This window comes from Chrysemys picta, chromosome 3, assembly GCF_011386835.1.
Source record: "Chrysemys picta bellii isolate R12L10 chromosome 3, ASM1138683v2, whole genome shotgun sequence".
Classification (NCBI taxonomy): domain Eukaryota; kingdom Metazoa; phylum Chordata; order Testudines; family Emydidae; genus Chrysemys; species Chrysemys picta.
Window position 1 is genome coordinate 130336509 of NC_088793.1, and position 15880 is coordinate 130352388.

Sequence of the window (15880 nt, forward strand, 5' to 3'; positions counted from 1 at the left end):
ACTCCTTTGGGCCATGGACAGAGAACGCTCCTTCCCGCTGAGCTCAGCCAACAGTTGGAGCTGGCTGTGCCGCAGGTAGGGTTACCAACTTCGGTTGGACCTATTCCTGGAGGTTTCATCACATGACATAATCTTTAATTCCTGGAGACTCCAGGACAATCCTGGAGAGTTGGTAGCACAGGGTGTGTTGGGGCTTCCCCCACAAGACTTCAGTCCCTCTATCTTGTTATGGGGATCACCTGGCTCTGGGGGCACCGCCACTGCCCCCGTGTGGTGCGGGAAGCTGTGCAATCCCCCCCCTGCAACGCTCTGCCCGGACGCTGTCAGGCTGCTGAGTGGAGGCACTCGGGACCCCTGTCCAGCCCCCTGCTTGTGCTAATGCGCTTAACTGGCTGGCGACAGCCCGGCCAAGCGTGAGTCCCGGCTCTGAGGCAGCGAGGTCGCCGGTGCCCCGCGCCCGCTGCCCGCGTCCCAGCCCGGCCTCCCTGCAGCGCGAGGTATTCCCTCGGCGCAGCCGCCTTTCCACTCCCCGCGCCTGGGCCCCAGCTGACTCCTCCCTCTCTCGGGGAGCGGGGCCGGGAGTGTGACGTAGGCAGTTGCGACGCCCGGAGCTGAGCGTGTGGCTCGCGTACGTTGGCGGCGCGCGCGAGGCCCGGCACCGGCAGTTGGTAGCCAGGCGCTGCTGAGCTCGCGCCAACTCCCTCCCTGCCCGTCCTACCATGTTCCCTGCTGCCCCCGGCTCCCCGCGCACCCCGGGCGGACCCCGCAGGCCCCTCGGGGCCGCCGCAGTCTCCGTTCCCCGGCCGGGCGGCAGGAAGAGCCTGGCGGCGGCCGGCTCCCCGGGGCTGTTCTCCCCGGTGGGGAGGAGGAGCGGCTCCCTGTCGGCGCGGTGAGTTCCCGGCGGAAGCGGTGGGTTCTGGGCTGGGTCTTAGTGCTCCAGAGCGGGGCTTAGGGGTTCTCGGGGGCCGCGGCTTGTTTGCTCCCCCAGAGCTGCCGCCCCTGTCCCCCGGCGCTGCCCAGCTCAACCGGGCGTGAGAGTGACCCGGCTGCTCGTGGCATGTCAGCGCAGTCCGGTGTAACTGCGCGGGGCTGCTGCCTAGGAGAGCCGCGGCCAGAGGCACTGAGCTGCCTGCCGGCTCGGGAAGCCGCCCCTGCGTCAAATCATCCCTTCGTTGCTAAGGGCTAGAAACTTAATTGGTGTTGTTTAAATTAACAGTCTGCAGCGCCCCCCCCCCTTCACAACTGCCCCAGTGGGGTAGGTGGGCGAGGTGGGATTTGTAAATCCAGTGTAATTTTGATGTGGTCATCTGCATTTTGGTTCTCTTGCTCATTCTGTAAGGGTGCTTTAATATTGCAGTGCTCTTCAGAAACTTGTATGGTTTATTTCATGAGTATAGGGGCCTAGACTGTGGTTCAAGTAATCTGATTGGTTTCAGAGTAGCAGCCGTCTTAGTCTGTATCCGCAAAAAGAACAGGAGTACTTGTGGCATCTTAGAGACTAACAAATTTATTAGAGCATAAGCTTTCGTGGACTACAGCCCACTTCTTCGGATGCATATAGAATGGAACATATATTGAGGAGATATATGTACACACATACAGAGAGCATAAACAGGTGGGAGTTGTCTTACCAACTCTGAGAGGCCAATTAATTAAGAGAAAAAAAACTTTTGAAGTGATAATCTGGGCTATCTTCAAAAGTTTTTTTTCTATTAATTAATTGGCCTCTCAGAGTTGGTAAGACAACTCCCAGCTGTTTATGCTCTCTATATGTGTGTACATATATCTCCTCAATATATGTTCCATTCTATATGCATCCGAAGAAGTGGGCTGTAGTCCACGAAAGCTTATGCTCTAATAAATTTGTTAGTCTCTAAGGTGCCACAAGTAATCTGATTGATCACCCAGGGGTTTGTGCATTACCCAATTTCTTTGTGGCGTTGTGCAGAGGATGCCCCGTTCCTAATGTCGGTGATGTAAGCATGATGTCTGCCCACTTAGATTGTAAGCACTTTGGGGCAAGGATTGTTTTTTTGTTCTGTGTTCATACAGCAGCTACACAGTGAGCTCCTATGCATGACTAAGGCTCCTAATACTGCGATAATTCAGATAAACAGTGTTTCCTTTAGCTCATTATAGTGTTCATTTTCTGTTTGACATTTCTAAGATTGTGGGGCACAGGTCTTTGTTAGGTCTTGCGTAATCTTGTGGCTGCTGGTAGTAACCCTGAAAGTCACGTGAACTGAAGCCTAGCATATGATGATTTCCATTCATTTTATGTCTAGAATGATTGTCAATTGTACCTTTTTAGTTTTTGGGCCTCTGGTTGTCAAAGTTTCCATGCATTTAAAAAAATCACTGTCCAAAAAAATGTACATTGTTCCCTATCCCACGTAGGTCAGAAGTGTTATAAATCCAGAACAGTTATATGACACTTTAGAATTCAATCTCAAAAGTAGTCATTTGTTCTTGAGACTGACAAGTGTTGCTCAGATGACATTTTCAGCCCTGGAGGATTGCTAGACTGAACTTTCAGCCTGTTTAGCATGGCAGCCCATTCTCACTTTCTGACCTTGGTTTCAGGTTTGGGTTACAGAGATAGTCTTTCATTCTTTCTGATTGAAAGATGCCATTGCAGTGTTTTCCGGCTTGTTGGCAAGGAAAGGGCACGCTGCTGAGAAGCAGGGAAAATTTGTAAAGAAGTCAATTATAGTAGAAAGGAATCTAATAGCAACCTAACAACTTTCTAGAAGGAGCTGTGATAATTGAGCCTACAAATTTACCATAATTTAGAGTTTTACGGTAAAAAGTGCAAGTTCATAAAATGTCCCAATAACCTATAACAGGGATCGGCAACCTTTGGTACGTGGCCCGTCAGGAAAAGCCCCTGGTGGGCTGGGCCAGTTTGTTTACCTGTTGCATCTGCAGGTTCAGCCGATCGCAGCTCCCACTGGCTGCGGTTCGCCATCCCAGGTCAATGGGGGCTGCAGGAAGGGCGGCCACCACATCCCTCGGCCCACACCACTTCCCGCAGTCCCCATTGGCCTGGAGCAGCAAACCATGGCCAGTGGGAGCTGCGATTGGCCAAACCTGCGGACTCGGCCCACCAGGGGCTTACCCTGATGGACCACGTGCCAAAGGTTGCCAATACCTGACCTATAATAATAAATATTGATGGGAGTAGATGCAAGAAAACCAGACAGAGAAACTAGATTAGTCAAAACCAAAAAGTCTGCATTGACGTAATCTGTTGAAATTATGCTTGTTAAAAACAGATGTGGAGCTGGAAATTTATGTACCAAAATTGGTGTATCAGATATTAGGCCTAATTGGTGGACAAAATAATGAGGGGTATGAGCTATTCCACCTTCACACCCTTTTTGGGTCCTTAAGAGAGAGTCTTTGGGGGGAAAAATACAGAGCAAAGATCAGACTGAGGCTACTGGAGTGAGCTTCACCCTCATGGCTGTCAACCCCACTGTCTCCTGGGACCCAGGCCTTCTTTGTCCTAATCCTGTGGGATGTCCTGACCAGATGGGGTCAGAGGGAGCGATCCAGGTGATATTGCTATCCCCTACCAGCTCGAGCTATATCTCCGACACCACCTGAGATAAAACGGGGTCTGACTTTTACTGCAGCAGGAATAACATCAGTTCCAGCCCATCTCAAGTAACTTATTTTCATTTCCCCGAAGGGAGTTTTGCATTTTTACAGCAGCAACAGCTACAGCTCGTACCAACCAACTTCTTCTCTTTTATCCAACAGGACAGATATTACCATTTTTAATACCATCTAAGAGACTCACAAAGTGTTTTTTTTTTCCTTCTAAAACTCTTTCCAGCTAACAGTTTTGCCGTGACAAGCGCCAGGGTGAACAGCACGTTATCGGCAGGAAAGCTGACAAACAGTGGCTACACTACATGACTTAGCAGCACGGCTGTAGCGACACAGCCATGTCGCTAAAAGCTGTGTAGTGTAGACATAGCCTTTGTTTAACACTGTTTGTTTATTGTTGGATTATGACTGGATTATGTTAACACCTTTGGTCCATTTATTCCATCTAACTTAATACAACAAGGGAAACCTAATATACTGACTTGTCTTGAGTGTTCCCTAAGATATGCACTTGTGCCCCTTTTTCACAAACCTGGCCATTTAATCAAATCTATCTTTTAAACAATTAAAAATGAGATAAATATTATATATTAAAATTGCTGGAGACATAGTAGAAAATTAATCACAGCTGTGTGTATTTTTATTTATTTTTTTTTTTTTTAGAGCAACACCCACAAGAGTCATACAACATCCTTCAGCCAGTGAGACGATCAACTATGATGTTAAGAGTTTTGGATCCTCTCTCCCTGTTAAGGTTATGGAGGCCCTAAGAAAGGCTGATGGTAAGGTTTGCATTTCTCTTTTCTCCGCATGGGAATTGGATTAGCTAAAGGAAAAATGGTGATCTCTTTATACTTTTAAATAGTTGATTTTTGAGTGAGGAGGAGGAGAAGATAGCACCTCTTTTTAATTGCATACAGTAAGTCACTTGTTTGAGCATTTGTAAGCTTCAAAACATGTAAAATTGTAATTGTTTATGACCAGAACAACTCAACTACTTTCTTTCAAATGTCAGTCATCTGGATATCAATTAATTCAGTAACAGACTTCTTGTGAAAAGCAGAACTATTTCATTATATTTTTGTTTTATTTTTGTTTTATTTGTAATATCTGAGAGTATCATACAGACCAAGCAAAACAAGTACCTTCAAAATCCTAAGTTAAAAAAGGACAACCGTCCTTAGTTGTTTCTTGTTTTGCACTTGTTGGTTGATGCCATCAGTCATGCTGAATAGGTGCATAGAATGTGTTCACAATTCTATATTTTTATACATAATTGGACTGTATCCATTGATCCAGATTTTTTACCTTCAAAACAATAACAAATCCAAATGGCTTCTAAAATTCAAGACTTGGGAACCACACTACTGGAAATGGTTAGAATGAGCTAAAACTGGTCTGTTTTGAGAGTGCAATGCAAAACTTTATGAAAAAGTCTTACCTCAATAACAAAGGCTGAACTAATATAAAAGAATCCCTTCCAAATATAAATAGCTGAATCTAGGAATGATGAAGGAGCTGGATCCTTTATGGACAAAGTTAATGAGAGTCCCAATTTTGAATTTGGTACCTAGATAATACAGTTAGAGGCATATTAAAAATGCCTAAAATAGTGTCTAAAGGGGGATTGTGTGGGTCAGATCCAAAGGATTGAGTAAAGAAATCAAGTTGTGTATATGTCTATCTTTTTTTATCTTTTTCATTTATTTTGTACCTATCTCAAACTTTAGGTGCTTTAATAGTTCTTTAAGAACACATAATCCAAACTGTTAAAACACAGATACATCAGCTTGATTTAACCCAACCCCACATAATGATATAAAACCAGCAGATAAATAGAAAAAGCTACTCGTTATTATCTTCTTATCATTCTCCAAAAATCTAGGAAAATGGGCTTTGCCTTGAAACCAAGAATCTCTCTTCAGAGATTTTTCTCTACATTGCTGTTTCTTTTTTATAATGGTTCACTGTTTTAGATTTACATTATATTTGCAATAACTTTAAGTAATTTCCTCAGTGATTATGCTGCTCTCAATTCTTATCTAATAAGATGTAAATAAAATGGGTCATTTTCTTGGCGTGACTTACTTTCAACTTTTGTGAGAGAAATGTATGTTGCATTGAAATGTATTTTAAACAATATTTGGTAAATGACTGTCTTGCATTTAATTATCTAAAGGACATAGAATTTTTCATGTGGCATTGGCTCTATGAGAAAAAAGTTTCCTCATTTCCTACCAAAACGAAGATTTGGTAGTTTAAAGATTATTCTACAGAGTTTTAGAAGTCTTATTACTTCATGAAATTTTATATGGTCTTTTTGGATGTAGCTGATGACCCGTTAAGCGTGCAGGTAGATGAAAGTGGATGGGCCTGGCTAGTCTACAAAGAGAGGCTGATTATTTGGAAGATTGGTCAATCACCAGTTGCTAAGGTAAATGGGCTGTCAAAATGATGATGAAAAATTGGGTGTGTATGTGTTATGCTAATCGAGCAAGTCTTTCAATTCTGTAGTTTGACCCAAGGGATAGTCGACAAACTGAGACCCATAACTCACATGAAAAAGATGAATGGGTTTGTACGAATTGGTGGTAGCAACTCCATAAGAAAGGTGAAAGCTTGCTGTTAGAACTTAACTCTTGTATTTTCTCTCTGTGCAACCTTAATATTATATTGGGTTTTTTTTATTTAGTAGGTGTCTCTCAAGGCAGATGCACTCTAGTGATTTAAATAACGTTTTTTGAAATTAGCTAATATATTAAGATTGGTTTTGATAATCCTGTGCCTGCTCTTCAGCGTGTGCCATGAGAAATGAATCTGTATAAGCCTCTTGTATTGTGAGTGGATGTTTTGATTAATTTTCTTTTGTCAAGAAAATATTTTACCTATGCACCAAAAAACACTTAAGCGAAAAAACACTTCAGTGCATAGCAGTTAACATCTGTAGGAGCCTGTAGTTGTTATAACAACAAGGAATAGAGATGCATTCTCCAGTCTCTCTTGATGATAGGGAATATGTCTCTCCTCCTCAGTCAAATGCAGCGTGTATTCTTTGTATAACTCTCACAGTACAATGTCCACAATACCAGAGTGACAGGTGCAGCTGTGCTGATTTTACCGATACATTTTCCTTCCCTATTCAACAGTCATAATTTTCTCAAGCACATTTCTTTGGATGATTTTACCATCTTGTACTTGAAAATGTATAACCAGTGTTCCGGCTAAAAGGCTTCAAAGAAACCTGCTTTGTCCAGTGTAGTGTTGAGAAGCACTCTTACCGTGTGTAATTTGTGAATTGTATTTGAAAATAATGTGTAAATACATTTCTGATCTATCAGCTGGTTATGGCAATCTTGCTAAAAATGGCATTTGTGACACTCCATATGGGCACCTAATGTTAGAACTTAAGATAGTTTAAAAGCAGAAAATTGGTTCAAAATTCAGAGCTTACATTTTTTAAAAGAGAGTGCTTGATACATTAACAGTATTGTTCTGATTGGTAAACCCATATTAGTGCAAAATAAAAAGTAGTTCTGTTATTTACAATTTTTATTCCAGTAGCACCCAAACCCTCCCCTCCCCCCTCCAATCAGGATTAGGGCTCCATTGTGCTGGGTGCTATAGAAGCAGATAGTGATATAGTCTGTACTCTAGAGCTTTCAATCTAAAAGACTCAAGAGCAAATGAAAGGTTGGGGACATAGTAATGACATACGTGCAGATGAACCTAATGATTGGCCCAGGTTGTTAGTTGTATGTTTTTTTTTTAATTGGGGGTAAAGGTGGGGTGAATTTATGTTCTTTAACAATGGGTTATCTGAGAAGCCTCAGACTACTGGCAAGCTGGGGCTGTTGTATCTTCTCCAGCCTTCACCTCCTGAAGAATTTCTCCAAGTGCTGAGGGAGCATCATCTGAAAAATGGTTGGCATTATAAATCACATTTAAGACATTTTAATAAATAAATAAGTTCAGTGAAACAATTGCCTGCTTGTTGACAGACACAAGTTGCTGTCTGGTTGACAGAAGACTGGAATCTAGAGTTCCTGTATTTGTCATTAGGATGGGAGTGAAGCATGCCTGGGTATTTATTTAACACAAATATGACTGTACTCTGATAATCCTCTCTAAAACCCTTTACTGTAGTTTCATGTAATTTGAGTAATTTAATTATTTGCTTTTACCTTAGTACCTACTGTCAGAACAAAGATTAGTAGAATTTGTAAAATGGATATACAAATGACTTTGTCTGAGGCATGTTTATAATAGTGGCTCTTTATTCCTCGTTGTAGTTATCTGTATGCAAGGAACTACAGTTGCCATCCAGTGATTTCCAATGGAGTTCTAGCTTGGCAGCTATATCCTGCCTCAGTACCTCAAGTGAAGTACCTTCTCTACAAGTAAGCAACTTAACATTTAAAAAAAAAAACATCTATGAATATCCTTCTTTGTCATTCATTCATTGGAAACTGCATTCCCTGTGTTATAATTAGGCTTGGCAGGATTCAGTTTTAATCAATAACTGTCAATAAACATCGATTTCTGTTGACACACTGAAATTGACGAAAAAAACAGTGGTTGATAACTGTCAGTGTGTCTATAGGGATCTGGTGTCACCAGCCCTATGGCCCTGGAGGGAGTCCTCTGCAGCCCTACTGTCACGGGAGTGAGTGGGTCGGTCTGTGGCAGTGGAGCTGCAGAGGGCTCCCTGTGCTGCCTCTGGGTTGGTGACCTCTGATCCCTGCACACAAGGTGCAGGGGGAGGCTGCAGTCTTGGAAGGGCAGAGCAGAGATCTCTGTCCAGGACTGTGAGGAAGAGGAAGAGTCCCTGGTTGCAGGCATGGCCACCCCACTGCTGAAAGGCTTATGTGGCAGTGCAGGGAGCCCTCTGTAGCCCCGCTGTCATGGACTCTCACTCACCAGCTGGGAGTGCTGGGTGGTCTCTGCTTTGCTCCACCAGGATGACAGCCTTCCCTGCTCCTTGTGCCTGTAGCGATCTGGTGTCAATGTCCATGTAGGGATCTCTCTGCAGCTCTGCTGTCACAGTCGCACTCACTCACAAGCCAGGAGTGTGGGAGCCATCCTCAGGCAGGAACTGTTCGGCAGTGGGGTGGTGTCCCCTGTGGCTTGGGGCTCCTTGTCATCTTTGCTGTCCTGGCTGGGGGTCTCTGCTCTTCCATTGGCCCTCCCATTGGCTGCACAGGCAGCGCCCTGCTGTCAGCACTGCCCTAACCCTAGCCTCAGCCCTACTCCCCACAACTGTAAAAATGATCAACATTTTTATTGATTTTTATTTTTAAAGTTAGGGAAAAGAAATGAAATCTGCCAAGCCTAGTTATAAACTACATCACTGTCAAGATAGCAGGCTCACGTTTAATATATTTAAGATAGTTTTAAAAGAATTATTCTTTTTTTGGTAATTAAATGTAGTAATTAGAAACTTCTTATATTGCAGTTCTTAAAGGATTAATTAAAATTTTTTTAAAAAAATCAGACTAGGGAAAATATCATCATTCAGCAGTGGGATGCCCGATAATTTAGTCCAGACAAGTGAAATTTGAACATAGTGCTTCCTGAAAAAGTTATGCATTATTTGTGTTTTCATTCTGGGTGTGTGGACTGCCTGCAAATGAAAACTGTTTTTTTGCCTAAGTTTCATTATGAATGCCATCCAACACTGAAAGAAATAGGAGATTTGCCTTCCTGGGCCTGCTGCTTTGCTAAATACCTCTTGCACTGTGCGAGGATGAGAACCCAGGATCAACTCTGTATACACTATATTGCACTGTTGTGCACTATATTGTGTGTAACTGCCGTTCACAAAGAACATGAGATAGTTGCCAGTTTTCAGTTTCAGGTTGTACACAGCATTCATTCAGTGCACCCAGAGCTTTTCAGTGAGGGTCAGATCAGCAGCTAGTCCTTGAAGGGAAGAAGCCATCCATCCTGGCATCATCTTGAATTTCTAGGTGGTGAAAAGAGGTAGTAGCATTTTGCTGTCACACCCCTCCCCCCAAACTTGACCCCTTTAACTCTTGCCACAGTTTAATCATGGTAGAAGTAGTATGAGAGGTGAGAACATGCGAAAGCCTAAATTATTAAATTCATCTTTCCTTAGCTGGGTATGTTTTGCAAAGACATCACTGCTTTGTGGACCACAGTAGTAAGGCTGTAAGGGGAATATTAGTGGTGGGAAAACTGCAAGAGGTTGGGTCAAAGGATAGCTCAATGACCTCTTAAATTACAACATTACAAAATAAATTACTGTAAAATTTTTAAATATAATTGAACTGCTCAGTAATAGTGACCATAATGTAATTAAATTTAACATCCTTGTAGTGGGGGAAAATACTAAAGAAACCCACCACAGTAGCATTTAACTTCAAAAAGGGGGACTACACAAAAATGAGGAGGCTATTTAATTGGAAATTAAAAGGAATAGTCACAAGAGTAAAACGTCTTGTATACTCCAAATTACAACAAAACAGTAAGAGGACCAGAAAAATGCCACCATGGTTAAACAACAGAGTAAAAGAGGCATTTAGAGGCAAAAAGGTATCCTTTTAAAAACTTTGGAAGTCAAATCCTAGTGAGGAAAATAGAAAAGAGCAAAAACTCTGGCAAGTCAAGTGCAAAAGTATAATTAGGCATGCCAAAAAGGAATTTGAAGTGCAACTAGCAAAAGACACAAAAACTAACAGCAAAAATGTCTGTAAGTACATTAGAAGCAGGAAGCCTGCCAAACAATCAGTGGGGCCACTGGATGATCAAGGTGGTAAAGGAGGACTCAAGGAAGACAAGGCCATTGCAGAAATGAATCCTTTGCATTGGGCTTCACTGCAGAGGATGTGTGGGAGATTCCCACACCTGAGCCATTCTTTTAGATGACAGATCTGAGGAAATGTCTCAGATTGAGGTGTCAGTAAAGGAGGTTTTGGAACAAATATTCACCCAAGAGTTCTGAAGGAGCTCAAATATGAAATTGCAGAACTACTAATTGTGGTATGTAGCCTGTTACTTAAACTAGCCTCTGTGCCAGATGACCGGAAGATAGCTAATGTAACAGCCATTTTTTAAAAAAAGGCTCCAGAGACAATCCTGGCAATTACAGGCCAGTAAGCCTAACTTCAGTACCAGGAAAATAGGTTGACATTATAATAAAGAATAGAATTATCAGGTGCAGAAATAAACAGTGTTGGGGAAGAGTCAACATGGTTTTTGTATAGGCAAATCATGCTTCATCAATCTATGAGAATTTTTTGAGGTTGTCAGCAAGCATCTGGACAAGGATGATTGAGTTAGGTATAGTGTACTTGGATTTTCAGAAAGCCTTTGACAAGGTTCCTCACCAAAGGCTCTTAAGCAAAGTAAGCAGTCATGGGAGAAGAGGGAATGACCTCTCATGGATCAGTAACTGGTTAAAAGGTAGGAAGGAAAGGGTAGGAATAAATGGTTAGGTTTCACAGTGGAGAGAGGTAAATAGCAGGAGTCCAACAAAGGTCTGTACTGGGACAAGTGCTGTACAACATATTTATAAATGATTTGGAAAAGTGGGGAAACAGTGAGGTGGCAGAGTTTGCAGCTGATACAAAATTACTCGATTGTTAAGTCCAAAGATGATTGCAAAGAGTTTCAAAGGGATCTCACAAAACTGGATGACTAGGCAACAAAATGGCAGATGAAATTTAATGTTGATAAGTGCAAAGTAAAGCACATTGGAAAACATAACCCCAACTATACACACAAAATGATGGGGTCTAAATCAGCTGTTGCCACTTAAGAAAGAGATCTTGGAGTCATCTTAGATAGTTCTCTGAAAACATCCGCTCAATGTGCAGTGACTGTCAAAAAAGCTTAACAGTGTTAGGAGCCATTCGGAAGGGAATAGATAATAAGAAAATATCTTAATGCCACTATGTAAATCCATGGTATGCCCACTCCTTGAGTACTGCAGGCAGTTCTGGTTGCCCCATCTCAAAAAAGATATATTAAAATTGGAATAAGTGAAGAGAAGGGCTACAAAAATGATTGGCGTATGGAACAACTTCCATATGATGGGGAGATTAAGAAGACCAACTATTCAGCTCAGAAAAGAGGCAACCAATGGGTGGGAGGTGATAGAGGTCTCTAAAATCATTAATGGTGTGGAGGAAGTGTTGTTTATCCTTTCATGTAACACAAGAACCAGGGGTGATACAAATACATTAATATACAGCAGGTTTAAAACAAACATAAGGAAGAAGTACTTCACACAACATGCAGTCAGCCTGTGGAACTCCTTCCCGGGGATGTTGTGAAGGCCAAAAGTGTAAATGGGTTACAAAAGAATTAGATAAATTCATGGAGAATAGGTTCATCAATGGCTATTAGCCAAGATGGTCAGAGATGTAACCCCATGGCCCTTAATCTCCAACTGCTATAAACTGGGATTGGACAACGGGGGATGAATCAATTGCCCTGTTCAGTTAATTCTCTCTGAAGTATCTGGCACTGGCTATTGATAGAAGATAGGATAGTGGGCTAGATGGACCATTGGTCTGACCCATTACAGCCATTATTATGTTCTTATTGTTTTGTGATTTTTGGGCAATCAGTTGATGAGACGTAGTGCTTCCTGTCCAGATCTTTACTTGGATAAATGCACTTGCACCATTCTTTGTACTTGGCTTTGGGTGGATCTCCAGGGAGAGTGAATCCTAGAGTGAAGAACTCTTCACCCAAAACATCCTGATAGAAACATTTGAGAGTTTGTGTGCTTATTCTCTAAAGAATACATTTGTAAAAAAGGCATTGTAGAGTTTTATGTTTCTCTTAATGGCTCCAAAACAATTTTTTTGGTTTACAGGTAAAAAGATTTTTTTCCTCTAACTGTCAGCCTCGCCAGCTGACATTGGATATTAGTCAAACTGAGTTTTTGGGGTCACATGTAACAAAGATTTTGCATCTGGAACTTAAGTCCTTTGCTGGTTCTTACAGCAACAAATCTCACTTGCACTCCATAGCTATATTGGCCCTGCTAGACAATCTGCAGTAAAAAGTAGTAAAAATTATTTTTGTCAGTAAGACAAGCAGCCATGACTCAGTATATACATCTGTTGAGTTAGAAGTTTCCATTTTTACATAATCCTCCTCCTCTCCCCTGAATGCGCTTTAGTTCTGTGTGTATGTATGTATATGTTTACCAATTTTGTGTTTTTACCCGCTTAACCTCTGGGACACTCAAAAGAGATTAATATTCAAATAAAAAGTTTCATCCTTATTATAGTCCATCTATATCATGTGTTGACTATTTTTCTGTAATTTCAAGTCTCTGTCAGCAATGGTTGCCACCAGCGAAGGGTTTGTACGTTATTGGCCCAGCCTTGTGCATGAAGGTTCCTATACGGAGACTTTTACAGACTTTGGAGGCTCTCTGTGCAGTTTTCTAACAGCTGTAAAGGTATAGTACAAATTCTGTTTACATCAAAAGTATTAATTAGATTGCTAACTTAGAAACAGGAAAGAGTATTTGGAGCATCAAGTCCTAAACCCCTAGGAACTTTAATAAACTGAACAGTTGCAGAGTGAACTATGTAACTTCATTATGGGTTACTTCACAGAACTGACAGAGGCGAGACCACCATGAGTGAGAGCAAGATCCCTTTCCTCCCAAAAGTTCCAGAATATGACAAACACGAACAGAGAATTATTTTGTGCATGTGCTTGTTAAACTATATATATATATTTTTATAAATCCCAGTTCAGAAATTAGATGTAAGAGGAGTAAACTGCAAAGCTAAAATGGTGGTAGGACTACTTATATTCTCTTTTTTAACCTGTTATGTTTACTAAGGAATTGTGAATTTTTTTCACTTAACTAAATGAACAATTACACATAAGTGTTTCAGATGTCAGCAGATTGACTCTGTTGGAAAATTTTTATCTGCATTTGTGTAAAAATTACTTGCAACTTCTAAAACCTAGCACATCCGAGGTCTAATTTAAATAAAATGATTTTCCCTTTAAGGCAGAATTAGTATATTTATATGTAACATTTTTGATTAGCAGTGAGTATTGAAACATCCCAAAACAACACATCTGTTGCTTGTTTAACTTAAAAAGTCTAATAAAAGAATTAAGCATCTGTCAGAAAATGAAAGCAATTGAAAGTGTGTGTGCAGGCATCTCAGAGATTTGAAGCACTAGATTTGCTAAATTGGTAAACTGAGACTCGAGAAAAGTTCAAATGGAACTATACCACTGCATTTTGAGAAGTGTAAACATTCGTTTGAAAACATTACATGGAATTTTAGCTTTGCAATTTTTGTTGACTGAAATGTAATTACATAGGATAAATCTTGTGCAGTGTTTAGAAGATTAATAATTGTTGAACTCCAGTTTAATATTTGCTTGATACAGACTTCTTTCAATACTTCTACGTAATGTGTTTTTCACAGTATGGGCTATATTCATCTCACATGTAACACCATTGAAGTCAATGACTTTGCACAAGAGGTGAGCCTGTCCCTGTCCTCTCCACTACTATTGCCAAATAGTGCTGCATTTCCTTTTACAAACAATCTGGCATCTTTTACAAAAACTACATTCATTATTGCCAAAATCATTTTTAAAAGATACCGAAATAAGTTTCACAACATAGTCTGATGGATATTTTCTTATGCAGTTAGTTGTGATGTGTCCTACGTAGGTCAGGGCACTTCAGTGAAAACAGCAAGCTACCCTTGGAAAGAATTTTTTGTTATGGAGCAGAGCAGTTCCTAATAAGAAGATTATGAAAATGAGCATTAAGTTCACAAATAATAGTTGGTAAAAATGTTCATTAAAGGTGGACAATTTTTCTGATCAATAAAACAGTTTTTCAAAAAATGTGGTAAATATTAGTTTAAACATGAGTAACCTAACACATATATTGTGTGCTATATGTCATAATTTAAGCCTTGGAAGAACTATAAATAGTTGTTAAAACATCTGATACATTTCAGTTTTTATGTAATGTCTTATAATTTCCAGGTAAAGAGCATGGCCTATTGGAAAGCTGACATTTTTATCCAAGTAAAGTTTTCCCCAGGCTTTTAGAGCCAGCTGAGCTTTAAATTAATTTGCTGGAAAAATGTTTCATGGTATATCTCTGCTAGCCCTCAGGTTCTTTGTGCAGTAGCAACGATGGCTGTGTTCCCAATCCCGTTTTCTCCTAGCCTGGTACAAATAATCCTTATTTGACAGTAATTGTTGCTGAAAGTTGGTGGTGTGTCTTTTGTGTGTTTAATGTAGGCATTTTTACTTTTCATTAGGGAGGAAGTTTTGTTTTATCATCTTCCAGGGGCCAGCTAGTTCGATTGATACCAGACAGTTCTGGTAAGATCTATCAGCATGTCCTGCCACAGGGACAGGGCATGTTTTCTGGAATTGGCCGAAGAGTCTCCTCTCTCTTGGGGATTTTATCTCCCAGTAATGATGCTGCGGTAAGTTCAAGAAATAAATTATTATAAATAGATTATTTTTTTTTAATTATAATGCCAACTTATTGTCTCACTCCTTCCTTCCCCTTTCACTCACTGCTACTTAAGGATATACTGTATCAGGATACAGAACTTCTGAAACCCACTCCATACCAATTATATTCAGTAAGGCTTTAAAAAGAAATACTTTACAGCAGTGGTTTTCAATCTCTTCATTTGTGGACCCCTGAAAAATTTCGAATGGAGGTGCGGACTCCTTTGGAAATCTTAAACATAGTCTGTGGACCCCAAGTTGAAAACCACTGTTCTTTAGTAACGACAACCTTTCGCAGACCTCTTCGACATAGTCTGCGGACCCCTAAAGAAAACCAGTGCTTTACAGCACTGTTGTAAACAGGAAGGAATAATTATCTTGCAACTGTTTTTAAATTTTCTCAGAAATCATAGCATCTGTGTGCTCATTAAATGGATGATCTGCGTTCAGTATGATCACTTGGACTTGAGTCCTCAACCTGATTTGTGTTCCAGAATTGGTATTTCATATGCTTCCCAGAAGATTCCCTGCGTTGCGGTTGTCAAACACCGAGTGGCTTAAAGCCTAGAAAACTGGAGTGTACTACTGTCCCTCCTATTCATTTGTCATAGATTATCCCTGTGGTAACTGAATAAGCAAACTATAGTTGGTATCCTATCTAGATGTGCAAAAAGAACAGGAGTACAGACTTGGTAAGACAACTCCCACCTGTTTATGCTCTCTGTATGTGTGTATATATATCTCCTCAATATTTATTCCACTCTGTATGCATCCG

The 15880-nt window shown here is 40.9% G+C and overlaps 1 protein-coding gene across 1 annotated transcript in view; it reads left to right on the plus strand.

Moving 5' to 3' along the window:
* Positions 1-558: 558 nt before the first annotated feature.
* NUP133 (nucleoporin 133) overlaps positions 559-15880 on the plus strand; it is a 54384-nt gene continuing 39062 nt past the window's right edge. Inside the window, exons 1-6 of the mRNA XM_065589977.1 lie at positions 559-889; positions 4279-4397; positions 5946-6049; positions 7905-8012; positions 12920-13051; positions 14904-15074. Coding sequence (XP_065446049.1) covers positions 720-889; positions 4279-4397; positions 5946-6049; positions 7905-8012; positions 12920-13051; positions 14904-15074 — 804 coding nt within the window. The 5' untranslated portion in view covers positions 559-719. The remainder of the gene's footprint in view (positions 890-4278; positions 4398-5945; positions 6050-7904; positions 8013-12919; positions 13052-14903; positions 15075-15880) is intronic.